This window comes from Neurospora tetrasperma (assembly GCF_000213175.1).
Source record: "Neurospora tetrasperma FGSC 2508 unplaced genomic scaffold NEUTE1scaffold_81, whole genome shotgun sequence".
Taxonomy (NCBI): Eukaryota; Fungi; Ascomycota; class Sordariomycetes; order Sordariales; family Sordariaceae; genus Neurospora; species Neurospora tetrasperma.
Window position 1 is genome coordinate 3,978,289 of NW_009799179.1, and position 19,732 is coordinate 3,998,020.

General features: G+C 48.3%; 4 protein-coding genes across 4 annotated transcripts; 1 reads left to right on the top strand and 3 right to left on the bottom strand.

Annotated features, from left to right (window-relative positions):
* Positions 1–2,627: 2,627 nt before the first annotated feature.
* NEUTE1DRAFT_96660 (uncharacterized protein) lies at positions 2,628–3,013 on the top strand (the record flags this gene model as incomplete). Its single annotated transcript, XM_009857687.1, has 2 exons — positions 2,628–2,872; positions 2,963–3,013. 2 exons carry the CDS (start codon positions 2,669–2,671, stop codon positions 2,978–2,980), a joined length of 222 nt encoding a protein of 73 aa, XP_009855989.1.
* Positions 3,014–4,807: 1,794 nt separating this feature from the next.
* On the bottom strand, positions 4,808–5,089 carry NEUTE1DRAFT_118741 (uncharacterized protein; the record flags this gene model as incomplete). Its single annotated transcript, XM_009857688.1, has 1 exon — positions 4,808–5,089. The coding sequence occupies one exon, from the start codon at positions 5,067–5,069 to the stop codon at positions 4,863–4,865; it is 207 nt and encodes a 68-aa protein (XP_009855990.1).
* A 2,433-nt stretch (positions 5,090–7,522) lies between these two features.
* Positions 7,523–8,931, bottom strand: NEUTE1DRAFT_133026 (uncharacterized protein; the record flags this gene model as incomplete). The annotated part of the gene is made up of 1 exon (XM_009857689.1): positions 7,523–8,931. The coding sequence occupies one exon, from the start codon at positions 8,929–8,931 to the stop codon at positions 7,744–7,746; it is 1,188 nt and encodes a 395-aa protein (XP_009855991.1).
* A 1,999-nt stretch (positions 8,932–10,930) lies between these two features.
* Positions 10,931–13,781, bottom strand: NEUTE1DRAFT_90533 (uncharacterized protein; the record flags this gene model as incomplete). Its single annotated transcript, XM_009857690.1, has 5 exons — positions 10,931–12,412; positions 12,473–12,717; positions 12,892–12,945; positions 13,057–13,544; positions 13,674–13,781. The coding sequence occupies 5 exons, from the start codon at positions 13,711–13,713 to the stop codon at positions 11,350–11,352; spliced, it is 1,890 nt and encodes a 629-aa protein (XP_009855992.1).
* Between the last annotated feature and the right edge of the window lie 5,951 nt (positions 13,782–19,732).

Here is a 19,732-nt window from a genome sequence, read left to right on the forward strand (position 1 = left end):
TGGTGGTCAGGAAGTACTCAAAAGCTGGGGCGCACTCAGCTTCAGCTAGATATCTGCTGGTACCATACCACGAGAGGTGCAACTCGCTGATCCTGGGAAAACGCACGAGCGATGAGCCGTGAGAAGGTCTTGATCATTCAGCTTGGCCGATTTCAAGCCGCTTTTCGTCGACTGAGGGGAATGTCAACCCTGCTTGATCAAAGCAACCAACTGAGGACGATGCGGGAGTGATATAACAGCTTCTACGCCACACAACACTGCTGGTTGCAGATTTGATGGTAGGCCGGGGTAAGCGACAGCTGGTATAAAGGTGGAATTGCTGATATGAAAAAGTATCGACGATCGACGAGCCCTGGCAGGCGCTTTCAAAAGTTGGATACGATTGGGAGATTAAAGGTGGTGTTGTGGTCTTTACGCTCTGCACTTTCCTTTCTTTTTCTGGACTGCTTCGTGGTTTTTGCCCGACTGTAGCGGCTGTTGAGATTTTGATTTGTAGGACTTTTGCAGCGAATGAGCTCTCGTAGCCAGATGCTGATCAGGAAAAGGCGTCTAAGGCTGAACGCTTATGGTTGATTGCTGATCAAGCGGTGGTTGAGGCTGGTGCTCGTATAATAACTCAATCGTTTGAGGTCGTCATAGGTCCGAGTGAATGTGTGAGGTTTGAAGGTAGGCTAGTTTTTTTGGGGAAAAAAAAAAGACGGACTTGACTTAAGATGATATGAAACGACCACGCGTTGACCAAGTAAGTAATGCAGCTTCATGCATCGAGATTGGTTGGAGAATGAGGGAGTGTTGGGATGTAAAGAACAAGGCAACGTAGGCCGAAACCTCAAAGTAAAATATGATGCAAGAAGGAGTGGCGAGACTGGGCAAAGAGACGACGCACAAGGGCAACGGGACAGAAAGGTCACATCAATTAATGGCCATGGAACATATTAAAAGCTCTTGTTCTTCTCTCAAATCTCTTTGTCCCCCTGGACCCCTCCGATCTTCGCACAGTCATTCTGCCACTGGCAACGTAAAAGAAAATGGGCAAGGAAAAGTGCACTGCACTGCAAGTGTGAATGCTGTTGGGGCTGGAGCATGCCAGACAATGAAGCACCCGGACATGGAAGGAACCCAAAAATGTCTTCAGGCAATCATAATTCAAGGGCAGAAATTGAGGAAGTAACCCGAAGTTTGTATCCTCAAACGGTTTCAAGGGCATGTTCCAGCCAAAAGTTCGGGTGCTCGGTCAACTCGACATGCCTGTGACTTTAATATCAGTTACTGCTAGCTTTCAGTGCCATGAAGCAAAAGTAAATTGAAGGCAATCGTCCGTTTAGACCTACGGGTCTTCCCACCCCAGGTCCTCGCATGACGCGGATGGTATGCTCTTTCAAAAGCGGTCTAAACCACAATACTTACCTTGGAGCGGCGGAGGCTGCCTTCGTCTTTGCCCACTTCCCTTTGAACAGTGCTAAAGGCTGAAGCACCACACTCAACCCCCCCGGGTCAGCCATCGGGCCTTTCGGAAGGAAGAACACTATTTCCTTCCATTGCTTCCACCACTAACTTGATTAACAGACCTGGACTTCCCAGACTCCGGTTGTTGTTTCGAGGAATGCAGCACCTCTACCGAGCACCACGGTAGGCCGCACTCAACATCGATGCCATATTGGTGGACTCATTGATGTTTGGCAAGAAGTTTGTACATGCATGAGGTACCCTTCCTATGGTTGACAGCCATCCTCTAATGCCAGTCTCGTATCCTTGCGCGCGCATGTAAGTACCTGTACGCAGCTGCCCGGGACTGCAAGGTACCTGAGAACGCAGACTTGGTACTTGGTGTCTCAGGCACAGTAGGAGATGCTTGGTCGGTTGTACTTGGCTAGACCCCTTTCCTGCGTATATCACTGGAATGATTTGACCAAAGTGTTGTTGCCTTCTGCCCCTCTCTCCACTTATCGAAGCTTCTTTGTTGCCACTAGGCCCGGCCCAAAGAAGACGCTGAGATGACATGCATACCTAGGATGCTTTAGTGCAGCTTTGTACCCTTGTTGACCGCGGTCAGGATCATGCGCGAAAGAGTGGCATCTAGCGGGAAGGGTAGGGTCCCTCGTGAACAGGATCGGATCTTGGAGTCTGAGATTCCGACATTGGAAGATGATCATATGGGGAAAGCTTGTGATGCTGTGTTGATGCTGTCGGGTCTCTCATGATGAGACCCAAATAAGGACCAGCAAAGAACCGAGAGCCTGTGAATAGTGGCCACGAACGTTTCGTATTGGATGCCTACGCGAGGCCTGCGTGTCGGAGCCTGACCTCGGTTCTTTGTTGGACAGTCGGATGAGTTACAAGGACATTGTCCAAGAAGGTTTATCGTGGACTTTGTGTCGAAAAATGCGCCGCTGCCAGGCTCAAAAAGCCCGCTTTATCCCTGGCAGGTCCGTGCAAATAAATGTCAAGGATCACATACCTGTGACTGCCATGATAGGTTGAGGACTGTCTGAGCCCTGGGATCAGTCCCGTTTGGAGTCAAGCGTCTGGTAAAAGCCACACCACTTGTAAGGATGCCAAGAATGCGTAACCCCCCTCGTCCGCCATCCTCGGCCTCGTTGTTGCAGTTGGAGGTGTCCTTCGTTTGGGAAAAGATTATTCAATTCTTTCACTAGTCAGCCAAAGCGTCATGCTTGTGGCTTCGTTAATCGTCGACTTGCACCCATCTCGTATTATGCCGAGGTTGATTTGCGCCGGGACGGATATCAGTCTGGCTACCTATTCTCTGTCTGGAGGGAACACGATCCGTCGGGGAAATGCCATGCTGGGCCGGAGTTCTTATCAGGGCTTGTTGATCCTTAGCAACGTGGCAGAAGAAAATTTACCATGGTACCTGATGCGCTTTTTCGATTAGTACTTTCATACATGTCTCTTTTTTAGCCCGGGCCAGACTGGTAACGAGTGTCAGAAAGGTCGACCGTACCTTGCATCAGCTAGTTGAAAGGGTGAAGACATATTTGGTGTCTGCCGTAGCAACAGTATGGGGCCTGGTATCCGGAAGAGACGATGATATTAGCCAATGTCGCAGCTTTTCCGGATTGCTCTCTTCCTCTCCTCTTTCATGAACCGGTTGCTCCAGCTGCAGTGCGACACAGGACTGTAGCTGCGATATTGGCTATCTGGCACTTGCGCAGTGATATGGCAGATGCTGCTATCGCTGAATAAGACTCAAGCTGGTATAATGCTGGCTAATATATAGCGCTACTGGGTCGCATTGGGAGCCATGGAAGCCTCCCTGCGATCATGTAACGCTATATGGGCCGCATCCCCGAAGGGTCGTCTTGATGGGCGCCTGGGGGACAATGTTGCGAGATTGAAGTTTTCCAGACCAGGTCTAGAAGCTGTTGCTGCTGGGCAAGCGGGTGTGGCCTATATCGTCAGAGGCTTGGACTAAGAGACCGGTGAGCGACATCACGCTATCTTTCAAGCAGAGTCCATGACTTGGGCAGTAATGCTTAACCACAACGCTCAGCATACCCGATATCAATCCCAGCCTCTCAGTCTGTGTAACAAGCTTTTGCATCCTGGAAAACCCGTCAACCAACGGTCCCAGCAAAGAGATATGTCGATGCTTGGTAGGCTACCAGACAGTGTCAGGACGGGGGAAATGGAAGCCCAAACACAACGATGACGTTTCATTACTGCGTACCTCTAGTCTAGGGACCTGGGGATGTCTCTGTTCTGACATGTGGGAATATGGATCAGCCCGGATCTCGCAATATGTACTAGCGCGCTTGTTGCAAGCAGTGTGTCGATGGGAGGTTGATCGTCGTCAGGGTCCGATTGACAGCCAATCATCCATGTGTCGGTCGGGGACAATGGCTGCTTGGATACGCTGGTTTAAATGACGTGCGAAAAGGGCCGGTCTGAGTGTCGTTCCGTAGTGTACACAGTACAGCGCAACCGGACAGCCGCCCATGTTCTATTGCCAGGATTCGTAATAGTTGGTGGGTGACTCGGAATAATGCTGCCGAAGAATGTACAGTTGAAGCGATCGATGACTTCACTATTCATACAGGATTGAAGAGAGAGAGATCCTCTCAGAGAAGTGAAGTCGGCAACTGCCTGGTCACGGTGTTCCCGCTGGCTCAGTGCAGTCTGCCTGCCGCCGGCAAAGCACGTACCCAGCTGCGGGAAAAGAAACGAAGCAAAGGCCAACGAACAAGTAAGAGGTACATGTGCACTCATTTAAAGGCGTAGAGGTACCTTAAGGTGGAGATTGCTTGGGCATCCTGCTTCCACTTGGTTGCTTTGCACCTGCCCTGTGCGATATCTCGACTCCGGCCCGAATCGGACATGGAGAATGTACGAACTACAGTACTCTTTCTCTCCCTGATTTCTCGACAACTTCCCTTCATCTCACTTTTCAAAATTTCACAGCAATGGCTCAAAAGGTAGGTAGCGAGGTGCTCCTGCCTCAGGGAGTCAAGACCGCCACCCCGACAGGCGAATGAATTGGATGCCGGTGTGACGCAATGTCCATCGTTGGTGAAGTCCAGAATTCGATGTGGGGTGACACCCAACGAGGACACTCAACCCTCAAGCCTCGACATAAGTTCTACTGGCTAAATCAACTGTCGCTACAGTATCTTCCGTTGGAAACGAACATCTCTGCATTGCTGCTATCCATCAACTCTGTCGAAAGGAAACATGCGTCACCAAGACTTTCGGGTCACTAGCAACGTCTTTCCACTCTGATAATAACTGGGTCCGGACCTCATCACGGATTGACCAGAGGTAGTTATTCCCTCGTATGTAGGGCGAGCCCGACATAGCCGGCAAGACAGTGAGACAACCAAAACACTTGATTATACTAGACACATCTAGATATGTACATCCACATCCACATCAGCACAACAGCAGGCGACGGGTAATCCACCGAATCCTCCCGCAAAACGCGACCCTGTAACGGCTATCGTGACGCTACACAGCCTGTCCCGCTCAGCCCTAGCTGTGTCGATGAGGGCGGCACGCTTAGCTTTGTCCACTTGCCGCTGCGGCTGGTTGCCAGCTCCGGTACTTGCGAACATTATGTCTAGACGCTCTTGCGCGCTTGTGGCCGTTAGAAAAAAAAAAAAATGTAACGAGTCTCGCTAATAGTGACGAAAGCTCTAGGACCTGATGTTGGTGATATTTCTAAACGAAAGCACCATCGACCGCCTCTGGCTATGGTCAGATCTCGTAAGTCCACTCACTTTGGTCCTTGGGCATTTGAGCGGTTTCCTGCACGGCCATACAAACGCTTCCATATCGTCGGATTTTCGGTTCACCTTCCTCCAGCGTGTGGCAGACGAGTCTTGGCAATGACAAGGGTTCGCTCACGACTTTAACACGTATGTTTTCCTCTCCCATTGCTCCCTCGCACATTATCCAGTAACCGGCAACCAAGCATTGCATTTCCGATCAAGCGAACCTTCTCAGTCCAAGATCCCAGCAATACACTTTCCGTTATACATCTCGGAACCATGCAGCTACATGTGTCTAGCCACGGCCATGGATGTCTAGCGGCGTCCTGGTTTAATTACACCACCTTGTCGCTGGAACAACAATACTAATACATTTTCCCTTTAGCCAAAATTCCCTTATACATGCTCACAGCCATACATTTCCAAGGTGATTAGGCCACAAACTGCCTCTGAAAAGCTGGTGGATGGTCCGTCTAACAGCGCGGGCATTGACTTTGCGCAGGTCAATATCGTATCTAATCTACCTCTGCGCTGACGATGGTCGCCGTTCCGGAAGCAAATGCCAAAGATTGGAATCTTGCGTCATGAGGAGCATACTTGGCACATTTCGAAAACATTACCAATGTACAAACTGTTGATACTCTCCGAGGCTTTGCAGCAACAAAGCACGAGAGTGGTCGAGCTACTTATCCGTCGACTTCCATTCCACAGCCCCTACATCCTGAGTCTGGGGTTCTAGAATCCTTCCCTTTTTATGCCGGAAATTCTTCCTGCGATTGCAGCAGAGCTAACAGGAATTGCGGCGAAAACAGCGAACTAACAATCCGCTTCCACTTGCCTCAAACTTGTTACATCGCATGTTGCCTTCGCGTCTCCTGGGCCATTAGATGAAACGCTACCTGACCTACGATGCAATCCTTTGTCGATAGACACAACCAAAGCCGAGGCACCAAGATGACAGTCTAACACAGTATCTTACGAGCCCACTACAACTCACAACCACTGCACTGTATATATGTCCTATAATCGCGCTATCATGGGATACTTTGCACAACCGGCATAGATTTTGGCTGATGATGACTGAATGGGTGAGAGTCATAAGAAGGAGGTCCACACAATCTACGACTCCGAGTAGTCTTGACGATAGAGCTAACATGCTCGAGACAGGAGCCACATTTGAACGCCTCATCATTCAACAGCTACGGAAACTGTAATTAGGCAGCCAGGCGCCAACCTTTCTCGGTCCCGAACTTCATTTTGGCTGCTTTGCAGTCGTCAACCAACAATAGATGCGTAACACCGGGGCAAACACATTCCGTAGAACCCTCAAAGAACCTGCGAACTTGCGAATGGGATCATAAATTATCTCCATTTGTAGCATTTCATGCGAACCACAATTCGCCCTGGGACATGGCAACAACAATATTGCGTCAATAGGGAGTGGTGGGCTGGTCCGGGGTTACCTATGAGTATTCGAAGGGAGACGTAGGTATGATTAGACGTAGAAGTTGATTGTCAAACGCCGCCGACAGTGTCAACTTTGTCCAGGAGATCCAATTTCCTCCGCACCAGTAACTCCCCGACAGTGGTAAGTCTTGTTCCCTTCCCACCTAGCCTCTCCTCGAGTTCTCCTAAAGACACTGAGTTCTCGCCTACCATCCCTGGATCTACTACGGCGCCTCATATGCTGCCACCATCGGTTTCTGGATTGAGCGATTGTACCCAGGTGTCTTCCAAGCCTTCCACCTCACCAGCGCCATTGTGTAAGCTGATACAGACAAATGGTACTACTACGATACCATCCGGCAGGGGATCGATGCACTTCCCCACGGCCGAGAACGGCGACGATTACGGTAGTACCAAGGGTAAAACGACGAAGATTTTGACTAAGAAAATGGGGGGGTGGGGAAGGGTGAGGGAGAGAGGAGGGTTATTCAACTAATGGGCGAGTTTTCTAAGCCTCCCCTACCCAACACAATGCCCACGTCGTTGTCGGGTCAGAAACAAGTATTGATTGATAACACATGGTAATGTACCTCTTAGGTTACTTGGATGTATTGTTCCGCATGATGAGGCTTGATGAAACTGAAAGTGCAAAGCAACAAGTAATTATAAGTAAGCTACCAAGATATTATGTAAATGTCTCCTCAAGGGTGCCAGATCTGCCACTTTTCGACGGCAGTCCTCTCCCAAAGTCAGAGTGTATGACCACGAACCCTCTGATAAGTGTCCCAACGAATGCGAAAAGAAAAAAGAGTGACAAATAAAAGAAACAAAACAAAAGGGAAATATGTCGCTTTTGGGGACCACCGTGTATGTTACTTGTAAGTACAACAAGTACATCCTCCAGATACAATTCCCAAATCCAGAGCCTACCAAAGCTCGTCGTCACCTGGTCTGCTGATCAGTCACTTCCTGCCCGAGCGGGCAGCGTCCGCAGCGCACCAGCGGCATCGCCAACGATGGGACCGGAAACCACAGGGGCAGCAGTTTTTAACGCTCGGCATCAACAACCTCCTCAATCATCCCTGACCGCACTCTCCACACCCTCGCCAAGAAGCCCAGTCAGATCAACCACAACGCCCAAGTCCAAAACGGGCAACTTCTCACCCCTAGGACCGACAAACCACAAGCAGTTGTCTACGGTAGTCGTGCGATCGACAGTAACGCCCAAGCAATCCCTGATGTTCAACAGCTCGAGACTAGCGCGGATAGCATCCTGTTCGCAGCGCTGGATGCACTCCTCGATTGCGGAGCTACCACCAGAGTTGTTGTCGCCGTTGCCGTTGCCGTTGCCGTTGCCACCATCAGGCCCGTCAGTGTTGTTGTTGATAGGGATGGTCGTGGTGTTACCACCGGGAAGCGAACCAAGCGAGGTACCGCAGGGCAAAGTGCGGAAGCGAGAGACTTGCGTGGTGGGCAGGTTGGAAGGAGAAGCAGGACGATTGTCGGCTCCTAGCAGGTTGCTGACGGAATCCAACAGAGAGGAGACGCCGGAGGTGAGGGAGGAGAGGTCGAGGTAGAGCTTGAGGTCGAGGTCAAGCAAGTCGGCGAGGGTGGTGGAGATGGAGAGGAAGGGGGGGAGAGGGCACGAGGTGGTGGTGGGTGTGGGGAGAGAAGTTCGGATGGCGGTGGTAAGGGTAGAGAGGGTGGTGAGGGTGGTGGTGGAGGAGGGGCTGGGGTTGTTATTGCCGGAGCCGGGACCGTTGTTGCCACTGCCCGGTCCATTGTTACCGGAGCCGGGACCGTTGTTGCCATTGCCCGGTCCATTGTTACCGGAGCCGGGACCACCGTTTCCGGGACCACCACTGCCGGGACCACCACTGCCAGGACCACCACTGCCAGGACCGCCACTGCCAGGACCACCACTGCCAGGACCACCAGGTCCAGAAGGAGATCCAGTAGGGATAGGCATAGCCGTCACGAGTCCTTCCTCATCGCAAGTGGTAGTGACAGGCCAAACAGAACCGCCTGCTCCAGGACCATGAGTATGGTCGCTATGAGGAGGAACAGTGACAGTAGGACCAGAGACGGTTACATAAATGGTGGAAGGCTGAACGTCAACCGAGTGCGGCTGGTTGGGGGGGACGCCGATCTCGATGGAGGCGCAGTCGGGGAAGAGGACGGTGAGGTCGATGCGGCAGACATTGTCGGCTGCCGCGAGGACGGAGAGGGAGGGAAGACGGGGAATGAGGTTCAAAGCCATTTTGAATTGAAATCAAAGGAGTGTTTTGTTGTTGTTGGTGGTGTATCTTTGAAAGAGTGAAGGTAGTGAAGGAAGAGAAGAGGTTGAGAGTGATGAGGAGTAAAAGTCAGGTCGATGATGGGCTGCTCATCGAGTGTTATATAGACTTTTGAAGGGTCGCCAGGCGATGAAAGTTTTCGCCCGGTGCGATGTTGTTGAGGCTATCACGCCTTGCTTCTTCTCCATGATCCAGATCTCGCCCTTCGCTTAGGGTGGTCAAAGCAGTCTCCCCTTTCTTTCTTTCTTTCTTTTTTTCGGAGGGTTCGCAGCCGAGCAACTGGCGGTATGTCTTGAAAGCTCACGGTTTGTCTGGTCAACCATGGTGTATACTAATCTCTGAATGCAGGACGTACATTAGTGCCAGGCGTCGAAATGTGAGGGTGGTTGACTTCGGAGATTTTCTCGCCTAGACAGTGTTGGGAGGAAACAATGGCTTTGCTTTTTGACTTCGCCTCACGGACGTTCAGTGTTCAGTCTCTCAAGAACAATTAGATGCACACATTTGTCCCTTGTCACAGGCCAAAATCCCTAGCAAGCCAACAGGGCGAATGTCAAGTCTAAGTGTCTCATCGTCTTCTCGAATCCGTGCTTGGAAAAGGCAAGTTTCCTAGATTTTGCTATCCAAACGGCATCGTGAGCAAGGCAACGATAAAGGGAGTATGGTACGGTCTGGGCAACAAACCACGATAATTTGGTGACCCAAAAAGTCGGTTGGAGAGAGTCAAAACATGCAGTGAGTTGTCTCATCTCACGAATCACAACGGCTTGGTGACCCGAAAAGTCGGTTGGTGAGAGACAAAACATGCAGCTGTCTCATCCCTACCCGTTGGGGAAGGGGGCCAGGGGTAAGTCGAGGTAGGGCTATATACAAGCATCAACTAGCGCAGCCACGCTCCACGTTGTGGTGTTCAGCAGTGCAAGCACTCAGGCTGAGACAGCGTTTTCAAAACAAGGAAAAAAAAAGACAAAAAAAAAAAAAAAAAAAGAAAAGGAATTAAAGAGGAGAAAAAAAAGGAGAGAAAGAAAGAAAGAGGGCGTGTATTTTCTCCCACACAATACACTTTCAGAAATCCAACTCCTCATAGGGGTAACTGTGAGAAGCTATCTACGGAACGACAAGCCTACACTGACTTCAGACGTTACTATGGACTTCGCTTTTTCAGAGCAAGTCAATCCGTCCCGCCTTGACTGCTTGAATTGGGCGCGATCAAGACAGGAGCTCGTTATACATACACTAGTTCTCAAGTTCGGCTCAAACTTGGTCTAGTTAATGTTCTGATTAGTGTAAGAATGATTATCAGACCGACCTGGAATACCTATTTTCGTGTGCCAAGTGCCCAAGTGGAAGTCAGACATCCCACAATAGCTTGGCGGACCGGCCGCTACTAGAAGAGAACCCCAAGAGTTCGTCCATCGAAGCTACAAGATTCAAGGATTTTCAATCTCGGTCAAATTTTTGGTGATGGCTTGCTTCTTCTTCCTCTGGTCTCTTATAAGCAAAGTCAAAGGTTCTACCCCCTCCGTATCAGCATTAGCGAGAACTCAATCACCAAATTTCTTTAGCGACCTCAGCAACTCGGAAAACGTAATTGTAAAGGAAGTTGGACTTCTTTCTGCTTTCAAGATAGTTGACCATGGCAATGACGAGTTGGCACTTTCAGATCCCTCGACTATAGAAACGATAGAGAAAGAAGATCGTGGCTCATTCTCGTGCATTTCTATCATCTTGGTGCCTGCCAGGGTCGAGAAACCGGCCTTGCGGGGCCATTCAATTCGCGGGGCAGGGAGCCCAGCTACAGCCGCAGTTCGAAAACTCTGGCGATCTCATTTTTCTTTTTCCTGGCGACCTCTCCCTTGCGCGCTCTCTATGCAACGGCACCACGATCCCCTGAATAGCATCAGCTGCATCTCTCGACACTAACGCACAGTTCGAAGCTGGTGGTAAAACATGCATGGGCTCAGTGAAGCATCCTAATCTTAAAAATAAACAAAACCTATCAATTGGCCTCCAACACCGTAATGTAGCGCTATGAGATGGGATGACCAAAAATTCCCCATATCGACGGCCAAACCTGTTAGTCTCATGAACAACAAGAAAAACGACATGATGGTACGCTTCCAAAACGTTGAAAAATGCTAAACGGGGGGTTGAGAAGAATGGAAATGTTGAGAAATGCCCAACGCTATTGCTGGCTCTCCGTCGGCCAACACCCTCCTCCTGAAAAAATGCACAACAGAACTGAATATCCTTTCGACGTTCCCTTGCTCCTACGTATCGTTGAACTGCAGCTTAGACCTCGCCTCACTCGCAAGCAAATCATCGTCACATGTCTTTTGGACATGCTTCTCGTCAGGCTTTGTCGCCTCTGGGTTGTCACCCTATGCAACTCGAGCAGCAGACGGTTTAACTCCTCGCCGTCCGAGCAGAGTGGCGCCATCCAGATTGAGCTCGAATGCACCCTTTTGTCGGTTGCGTTCGCGAACCTGTTGTCTGGCGGCAGCCGTGACAGCTGCGGAGTGTTGACCATAGCCCCTTTGTTCAGCGGCCGCTGGGGGTGGGTGAGCCTTCCTCTCGCGGTCCCTACCGCGTTGCTCCTGTTGTTGATCCCTGATTTGGGCATTGCGCATGCTTTGCTCAAGAGATGTATGGTATTGCTTGCCATTTACGACATCATGCATAGCAACATCCTCTCCCTCGTCGGAGTTCTCGTCGAGGCCTACCAGACGAGACACGCCCGCCTTGGCTCCGAGGTTATGACGTCTCTTGCCTTCTTCCTCTTGGCGATGGACGGCATAGCCAACGTCAAACACTTCGCGCAGATTGACAGCACCTGGAGAACGGAAGTCATAACGTCTGTCTCCATCCACAATCTTGGATGCATCGAAGGCCCGCAGCACACCGTCTGGGTTCTTCCGCTCGTCTCTTGGCGTAGGACCCGAGCCGGCAATCCAAGGATGCGCGAGGAACTCTGTGATCGTGTAGCGCTTCTCGGGATCGACGCACAGAAGATGCGAGATAAGATCCTGGGCGGATTTGCTGATATCGTCCCACCATGGCGAAAGGAAGGTATACTGGCCCTTGGCAACCTTCTCCGTCAAGACCTCAATGCTCTCATCGTAGAAAGGTGGGAAGCCGCAAAGAAGAGTGTAGAGAACGCAACCCAGCGCCCACATATCGACGGCCTTGGAGTACCGCTCATCCTTGACGATCTCGGGTGCTGTATACCCGACAGTGCCGCAGGGAGTCATGGTTTGTTTGTCCCAGACGATCTTGGATAAGCCGAAATCGGCTATCTTGATCTGACCAATCCCACCAGAACCTACGCCTTTGATGAACTCGCCCTCGTCAACTTTGTCCTCATCACCTGGCTGCTTGGGTTTCGGGTGCTTCGAGGGGATAAATGGAATGGGGCTGAAGAGGATGTTTTCAGGCTTGATGTCACTGTTCAAGGAGTGAGCAGAGATTCACTAACGATTGGCACGATGATGTGGGTCAACTTACCGATGGACTACACCCTTCTCCTCGTGCAGATACTCCAGAGCCTTTGCTACCTGTGTGATAACGTGCCTGGAGAGATCCTCACTAAAGTACGTCAGACGCACAATCTGGTGGAACAGCTCGCCGCCAGGTGCCAGTTCAAGAATGATGTAGTAGTATTGGCGAGACTCGGCGAAGTCGACAAGCTTGATGATGTTGGGATGGTCAAGCTGGCGCATGATTTGCACCTCTTTCAAGATATTGGCTCGCTGTTCACAGTCATTGTTAACTCATCAGAACATGAGCAGGCGGGCACGTCCCTACCCCATTGCTTGATCGGGGTAAGGACAGGTCGTCAATAACAAAGCAGTCGAGACATATGAGGAGAGGAGAGTACATTGAAGACCAACAATGGAAATAGACAAAAGAGAAATTTCTCGCACCTCTGCAGCCTTTGGTGCCTTTGGCTTGAAGTCCGGATGGAGATGTTTGTTGCTCTATAGTGAGCCCTGGAGGTTGGTATTGAAACCTTATAAAACGGCAAAGACAAAAGGAAACGAGGATGGCGAAGATGAAGAAGAGGGCATCCCCGGTGTGCTGTCACGTACCTGCATGTTATTCATTTCAAACTTGCGAACAACTTTGATGGCTACTTCGCCCGCGTTACCCTCCAAATCCCGTGCGCGGTAAACGTTGCTGAAGGCACCGTCGCCCATCTTCTCGACGAGCTCCCATCGCTCAAGGCCGGGGTACCTGGGAAATTTGCTCTTGCTTGCGTTTTCTTCCGCAACAAGCCTGACAATATTCTCGTCGGGAACCTTGGTCTTTGACTTGGACTTGTGTGCTAGGTTTTGGTCGGCCTCGGCATAATGGGCAGCGGCATGGCCAGCCTGCGCGACACGGTTGTGGCCGTCAACTTGCGTGTTCGAGTAGGCATCTTGAACGGGCGCTTGGTGGTTGCGTGGCGGAGAGCCTCCCAGGTTGGGTTCTGAGACAGGGGCCGCCATCTTTGTGGGCTGGTGATGTTGTGTGGCAGAGTGGTCGGCCTGTTTTGTCCGCGCCGGCTCTTCAGGGTTTGCAGTGCGGGCTTGCTTTCCTGTTTGATTGAGGCCGATATTAGCTTGTGACTCTTTGCCGTCGGGAAGGGAGGAGTGGGCGTGAGGAGACGGTAGGTGAGAGGCACTGAGCGCGGGCAGGTGCAAGCAAGCATCTCAAGCAGACATACCGTGTCGGATGAAGTTCTTCAACTGTTGTATTGTCGACATTTTGTCTGATATTATTTGGGCTTCTTGATCAGATGGCGATTTGGTTGAGGTTTGTGAGAGTTGGCTGGTGAACAGCGGTGGCAGGATGCACCTGGATCCTCGCCTTGGTGCTGAGCTGGTGTTGAGCAGAGCTAGTGAAATTAGGTGGACTGTTATTCGCAATTGGGACTATGCGTCGTCACAATATCAATAGGTTGCCGAGAATGCGCAGTGAAGGACTGTTGAGTGTCTCGAGTGGTGCCCTGCGGATTTCCGTGCAGGCGGTCGTCTGCGGGGTCGGGCAGTGTTGGGCGGGATCAATGTGCCGATTTGCAAAGGGCGATGTGGAGAGATGAGCACGGAGGTGCTATGGTAGGGTGAGCGCGGCTTGTAGGTGGAGGACAGGACGTTGCTGTCTCTGGGCTGTAAATGGTTTCCGGGTCGGAATGGAAAGAGTTGAAAATGACGATCGCAGACACGCGCGCTGGTGTCGAGAAGATATTAACCGTCTGTCGGAAGTCAATGACGATGGAGGAGGAATGGGCGGTAGAAGGGTACCTCAGCAGTCAACAGGAAGGCTTGACTCGGGGCAAGCGGGCGCTACTATTGGCTGGAATTGAGGTCACAGTGGCTGCACGACCGAACCAAGGAATAATTTGCAAAAGGAAGTGACGCAGTTGTCAAGTCCGCACGTGAACAGAAGGATGATCCTGGAGCCTGGACGGGGTTTCGTTATAATGCAGTGAAAAGGGCGGACGATGCCGACAAAGGACAGTTCTCAGTCAGATGCTGGTCGCGCGGAAGGCAGATTGACTGTGTGCAGTGGTGCTTGGTAAGGTGGGGGAAAACAGGATGGAAAGGGCGACGGGGCATGGAGGGGTTTTGTTCTTATTTTATTACCGGGACTGGGAGTGACCGGGACCTACAGTCAAGTCTGCAATTAACGATATTTGGTTACCCCCTGGATCTGATCGTTATTCCCAGATTATCGTTACATCAAGATTTTGGTGTAAAATTGTGATTTTGAGCCAGAATTATTGTTTTTACATTATTTTAAGTCAGAAACTACTGAAAATGGTGTATTTGATCTAGTAAACGTTGCCTATACAGATTTATATAGTTTACTATTTCTTAAAGTATAAATTTAGTATAGTTTGAGGTGCGTTGAATTTTTCAAATAACGACTAGTCAACTAGTCTCTTCTATGCCCGTTAAAATAAAGCTATATCTACTAAATTAACTATTATTAACTACTCCTCATACTAGATAACTATTGCGATAGCTTCAAGCGCGGCTACCAGCAATACAGCAAGTAATTCTTACTATTCTAATTAGTCATCGTTATCCTCTCCTATCACCAGTGAAAAGGTTTCAGCTACGTAGGCAATAAAATCATTTAGGTTATCAATAATAGCCTTATTTAGAGGGTTATTAAAGTTATTAATATTTATTATAGCTTTAATAGTCCTAATACGCACCAGACTCTCTCCCAACCTCATTATTTCATTAAAATTTATATCGGTAGAGGAAGTTTCTAGAATTTATTATACTAGCGTAATAATAGTAATCTTAATACTATAGTAATCCTCGTTAATAGTCACTAGGTTAACCCGTTCAATTAGCTTCTTATTAGGACCTTGAACGGCGCTAAATAGAATAGACTTCCTCTAACAATTATCAATTGTAATAGTAGTAACCTTATTCTACTAAATATCAATAACCTAATAAACTACTTATAAAATAGTAGTATTCTTAAAGGGATTACGGCCTACTAATATTAAGTTAACCATATATCAAAGCCAAAGCTTCCTATAATAGACTTTTATATTATTAATAATCCCTTAATCTATAGGTTAATACAAGGAGGTAGTATTAGCGGGTAGAATAACGATAATAATATTACATAAAATATAATCTCCGTTACTCTCTTAAAGCTGCTTGAGTATAGAAGTATAAGCGTTGAATCTATCTATTAGAAGGAACACTTTTCTACCCTCTATTTAGCGATCGAACTAAAATAAATATTCAATAAAAATAACTACTATTATCCATACCTTCTCTTTAAACCACTATATAAAAAGGAGTCCAGCAATATATCTACTATCTTTACCGAAAGTATAAAGGTTTTTAAAGTAATTAATAATCTAAAAATCAAACTTATAACTACTTAATATAATAATAATTAGTATAACCGTAATATAGTTCTTCTTCTTCTTACTACCTAACTATACTTAGGTAGCGAAAATAAAATTAAGAGTAAATAACTAAAAGAGGCTAATTTCATCTACATTATAAATATTATTAGAAGGATACTACTTAATAATCTATTTAATATATTCGACTTTATCGATGGAGCTGCTAACGTTGGCAAATCTTAATTCCTTAAATTACTTATATTATTTAATATTGTAATGGCGTTTAAATCCAGCTAATTAACCAATAAAGAACTTCGGTTCGTTAAAGGAATTAAAATTGGGTATTAAATTCTATAGCGCTTTAGTAATAGCTTAGATTATATCTCCCGTAATTAACAACTAAGAACCCTCTATACGAAGCACCTATTCGTAAAGCGCCTTTTTAAAGATAGAAAAATCGGCCTTATAAATTTTAGTAATACCAACGTAACCTCGAACGAATATTTTTATATTAAGATAATCCTATTTAAATTTAAGGGACTCGCTAATAGTAGACTAGCTAATCTTATAGCCGAATTTGCGAATTACCTAGGTAGCTATATTATATTAAGTAGTAGTAATGTGCTTTGTATATTGGCGGATAGTTTATTGCTAGAACTTACTAAGGGTATAGTAATAAGGGCCGACGTTTTTCGAAAGCTTAAATATAGTAGAGTATTGAATATAATAATTAAGGGATATATTAGTAGAGTTATAGAGTGATCTGTAAGTTAAGGAAGCTTATTAATAATTGAAATAGGTAATTTTTGAGCAATCTATTAATATATTAGCAAAAGAGGGGAAAGGGAGGGTGGAGAAGGTTATACCTAATTAAACTGGCCTAATCTATATACTGGGCAGTTGCATTAAGACTGGGCAAAAATAACGATCAAACACTAGATTATGTGTATTACTAAGCAGAATTTTGATCGTAATCTCAATACAGAATATATCGTTATGCTACTAAAATCTCCATATAAATGGAACGGTGGCGGTGAAATTGAACGTTATAGCCAGATTATCGTTATACCTCGTATCGTTAATTGCAGACTTGACTGTAGTCGGGTGGAGGGTGTGTGGTGTGTTCCTTTTTTCTCGCTCGTCCCTCTCGGTTTCATCATTTCTTTCATCATCGGGCGCATACCACGCATTACTACACTACATCAGACTATTATCCATGCTGCCATGCCATATGCCATTCTACCTACCATTCAAGAGACCAGACAGACTCCTGTCTAGACCGCAGCTGTTGAGCCTAACCGGACCCACGAGGGGCGGGCACGATACTTGAGTCGATGTTCAGTCCCGCCAGTCAGTCGAGATGGCACAAACCGCTCATAGCCACAGACGCTACCTGGAGTTGAATACGGGCCTCAAATAACTACTTTTTTTTTTCTTAGCTCCTTTGACCAGAATACCATGTCTACACTAGAAGGAGCCACCCTCGTCCGAGACAAAATAGTTGAGACCAACCAACAGGTTAGGAGGTTAGGTAAAACAGTCTGCTACCGCTCGCCGAGATGGAAAGACTGTGATAGGGATTACAACAATTCAAAAAAAAAAAGACATCTCATCGGCTAGAGTCCCATTTGGATATTTCTATCCAGGAATTGTCTAGAACTCAAGATCAGAGGTGCAACAAAGACGCTGGATGCGTAGTAGGAGTATACCCAAGGTATAATGTCCAAGGTCTCAACTATTTTGGCCAGGACGAGCCGCCCTTGTTTGTCGGCGGTGACCGCGCGTGATGGGGATTGGGACGGGTTTGAACGATGGGATTGGGCACAAAGCGCAAGATGCTGCCTCTCACTCTCGAGCGCTGTTCCATGCTTTGGCATCCACTTTCCGCTTCACTAACAATCCAGTGTCTCCACAAGTCGGCAAGATCAGATCCAAGATTTCCACTTGTATGACGTAGCTGAGCGTCATCCTGGCATTCCACTACCGCTTGCCGAAAGAAGCTAGCGCGAAAAAAAGGAAACCACCACGCAGTTATGAAACCACACTGCCTGCGACGACGACGACGACGAGATGATTGCTCGCAATTTTCCAACATCGTATTTCGTCCTGAAAATTCATTCATTGACCCATGCTATTGAACCCCATCAGATTCCGTCCCGAGTCTAACAAACATCAAGGTGATCATTTTGCATCCTGGTCTAGGTCTAGGCATCCAGACCAAGGTCAGATGTCAAACCAAGTTCAGCTCCAAGGCCCACCCTCTTCTGGCGTCCGGGTTAACGCATACCTCGTTACCAGACTATTGGAAGGCGCGTTCGGAGAGCTTGCATTCCGATAGGTGTAAGAAGTCTTCAGTTCAAATTCAAATCGATGCTTCATTCAAACCTCTTGGTATTGCATGAGTCGCGTGGTTCAAGACTGAATCGCCCAACTGCCCTTGCCAGCCGAGCCTCCCTGCCTGGTCAGCCTTGGAGCGGCATTCAGTTCCCTCTCCGATTTCATATTTGTCATCCGGACGTAGCCCCTATCGGCCACGCTGGGCTCTTGAAGCATACATAGACTAGTACATACCGCAAAGATTCGGGGCGTTGATTTTTAGGTTCCAAGGTCTAACTGGCAGAATCTATGTGTTACATGCCTTAGGGTTTGGGTTTTGGTAGAGAATTCGAGCATATGCAATACTAGAGGTGCCTCAAGTGTACAGATTATGCCTGATTTCCTGGGAACCTAAAAATCAACGCCCCGAATCTTTGCGGTACCTACACATCCAGTATCGTGGGGATAATCTCCACGTTCCCTACAACTAATCGACACTGCGCATGGATCGACATGCATCATGTCAGATCCTCAAACATGCACGGTATTGACAGACTGATAGCGGCATCAACGAGAGGTAGCCGGTGCTCTTTTGGATTTGAATCACATCTACGGCACGCACAATACCCCAATGTTCGTCATTCATGCCGATGATCTTGAAGGAAATCCTTCTGATCCTACCTGAGACGGCTTGTTTTATAGGGGCGCATTTGTCACACGGGTTACCTACAATACCGCAGATCGTGTTCCGTTCTTGTCTTCAACGGTCGGTTGGCATGCGGCTCTAGACGTGGTAGGTATAAGGTACTCTTGCCCCCCGCGGCGCGCGCGCGCGTCATTCCATCGGTTCCATTGAAAGGACTTCGACCACGCACGCCGAGCTCTTGGGAACCACCTCGACAACTGCTTCAATTGGTCAAGGGTTTTGGCTGGCTTCTCGTTACGCAGAACGCCCCTGACGTCATAAGGGGGCTTTTTGTACGAGGTGAGTTGGTGTTGTGGTATCCTGACGAGTATTGGCGAGTATGGAACGAACCAAATCATGTGCCCCTATGTCCGTCTTTCAAAGGTCTACAATAGGGCGACCGAGGCTGTGAGACTATGTCGTTGCAGTCTGTTCCAGAGAGTGCACCTATGCTCCTGCTACGCGGACCTGCGAACACAACCACCTCTGACTAAGTCATATAGGTTGTTCATCGGGTTGACACGTGACATGCTGGCTTGAGGGTCGGCTCGGATGAAGAATCATCCCACTGTTACCAAAGCATATCCGTATACAAAAGTACTCTTCCCGGTGTTCTGATGTCCAAGTTTAGTCCTGTCCAAACTCAGCTTCAAACCTTGGGGATTTCCTAACGTCTGGGCTATGTCCGCACTAGACTTACTCGAATAAGGCCTGGCATATAAATGGACGGTGATATCCTGGAGCAGAACGTCTTGCTGACGGCATGAGCATCTTAGAGCACAAATGTAACGGATTTCGACCCAATGCATTATTCATGAACAAATGATTATGGAATTCGGTTGTTCGTTTCTTGCATTGTCGTGCTCACCTTGAGCTAGCCATGTCGAGATAGAAAATGCTAATA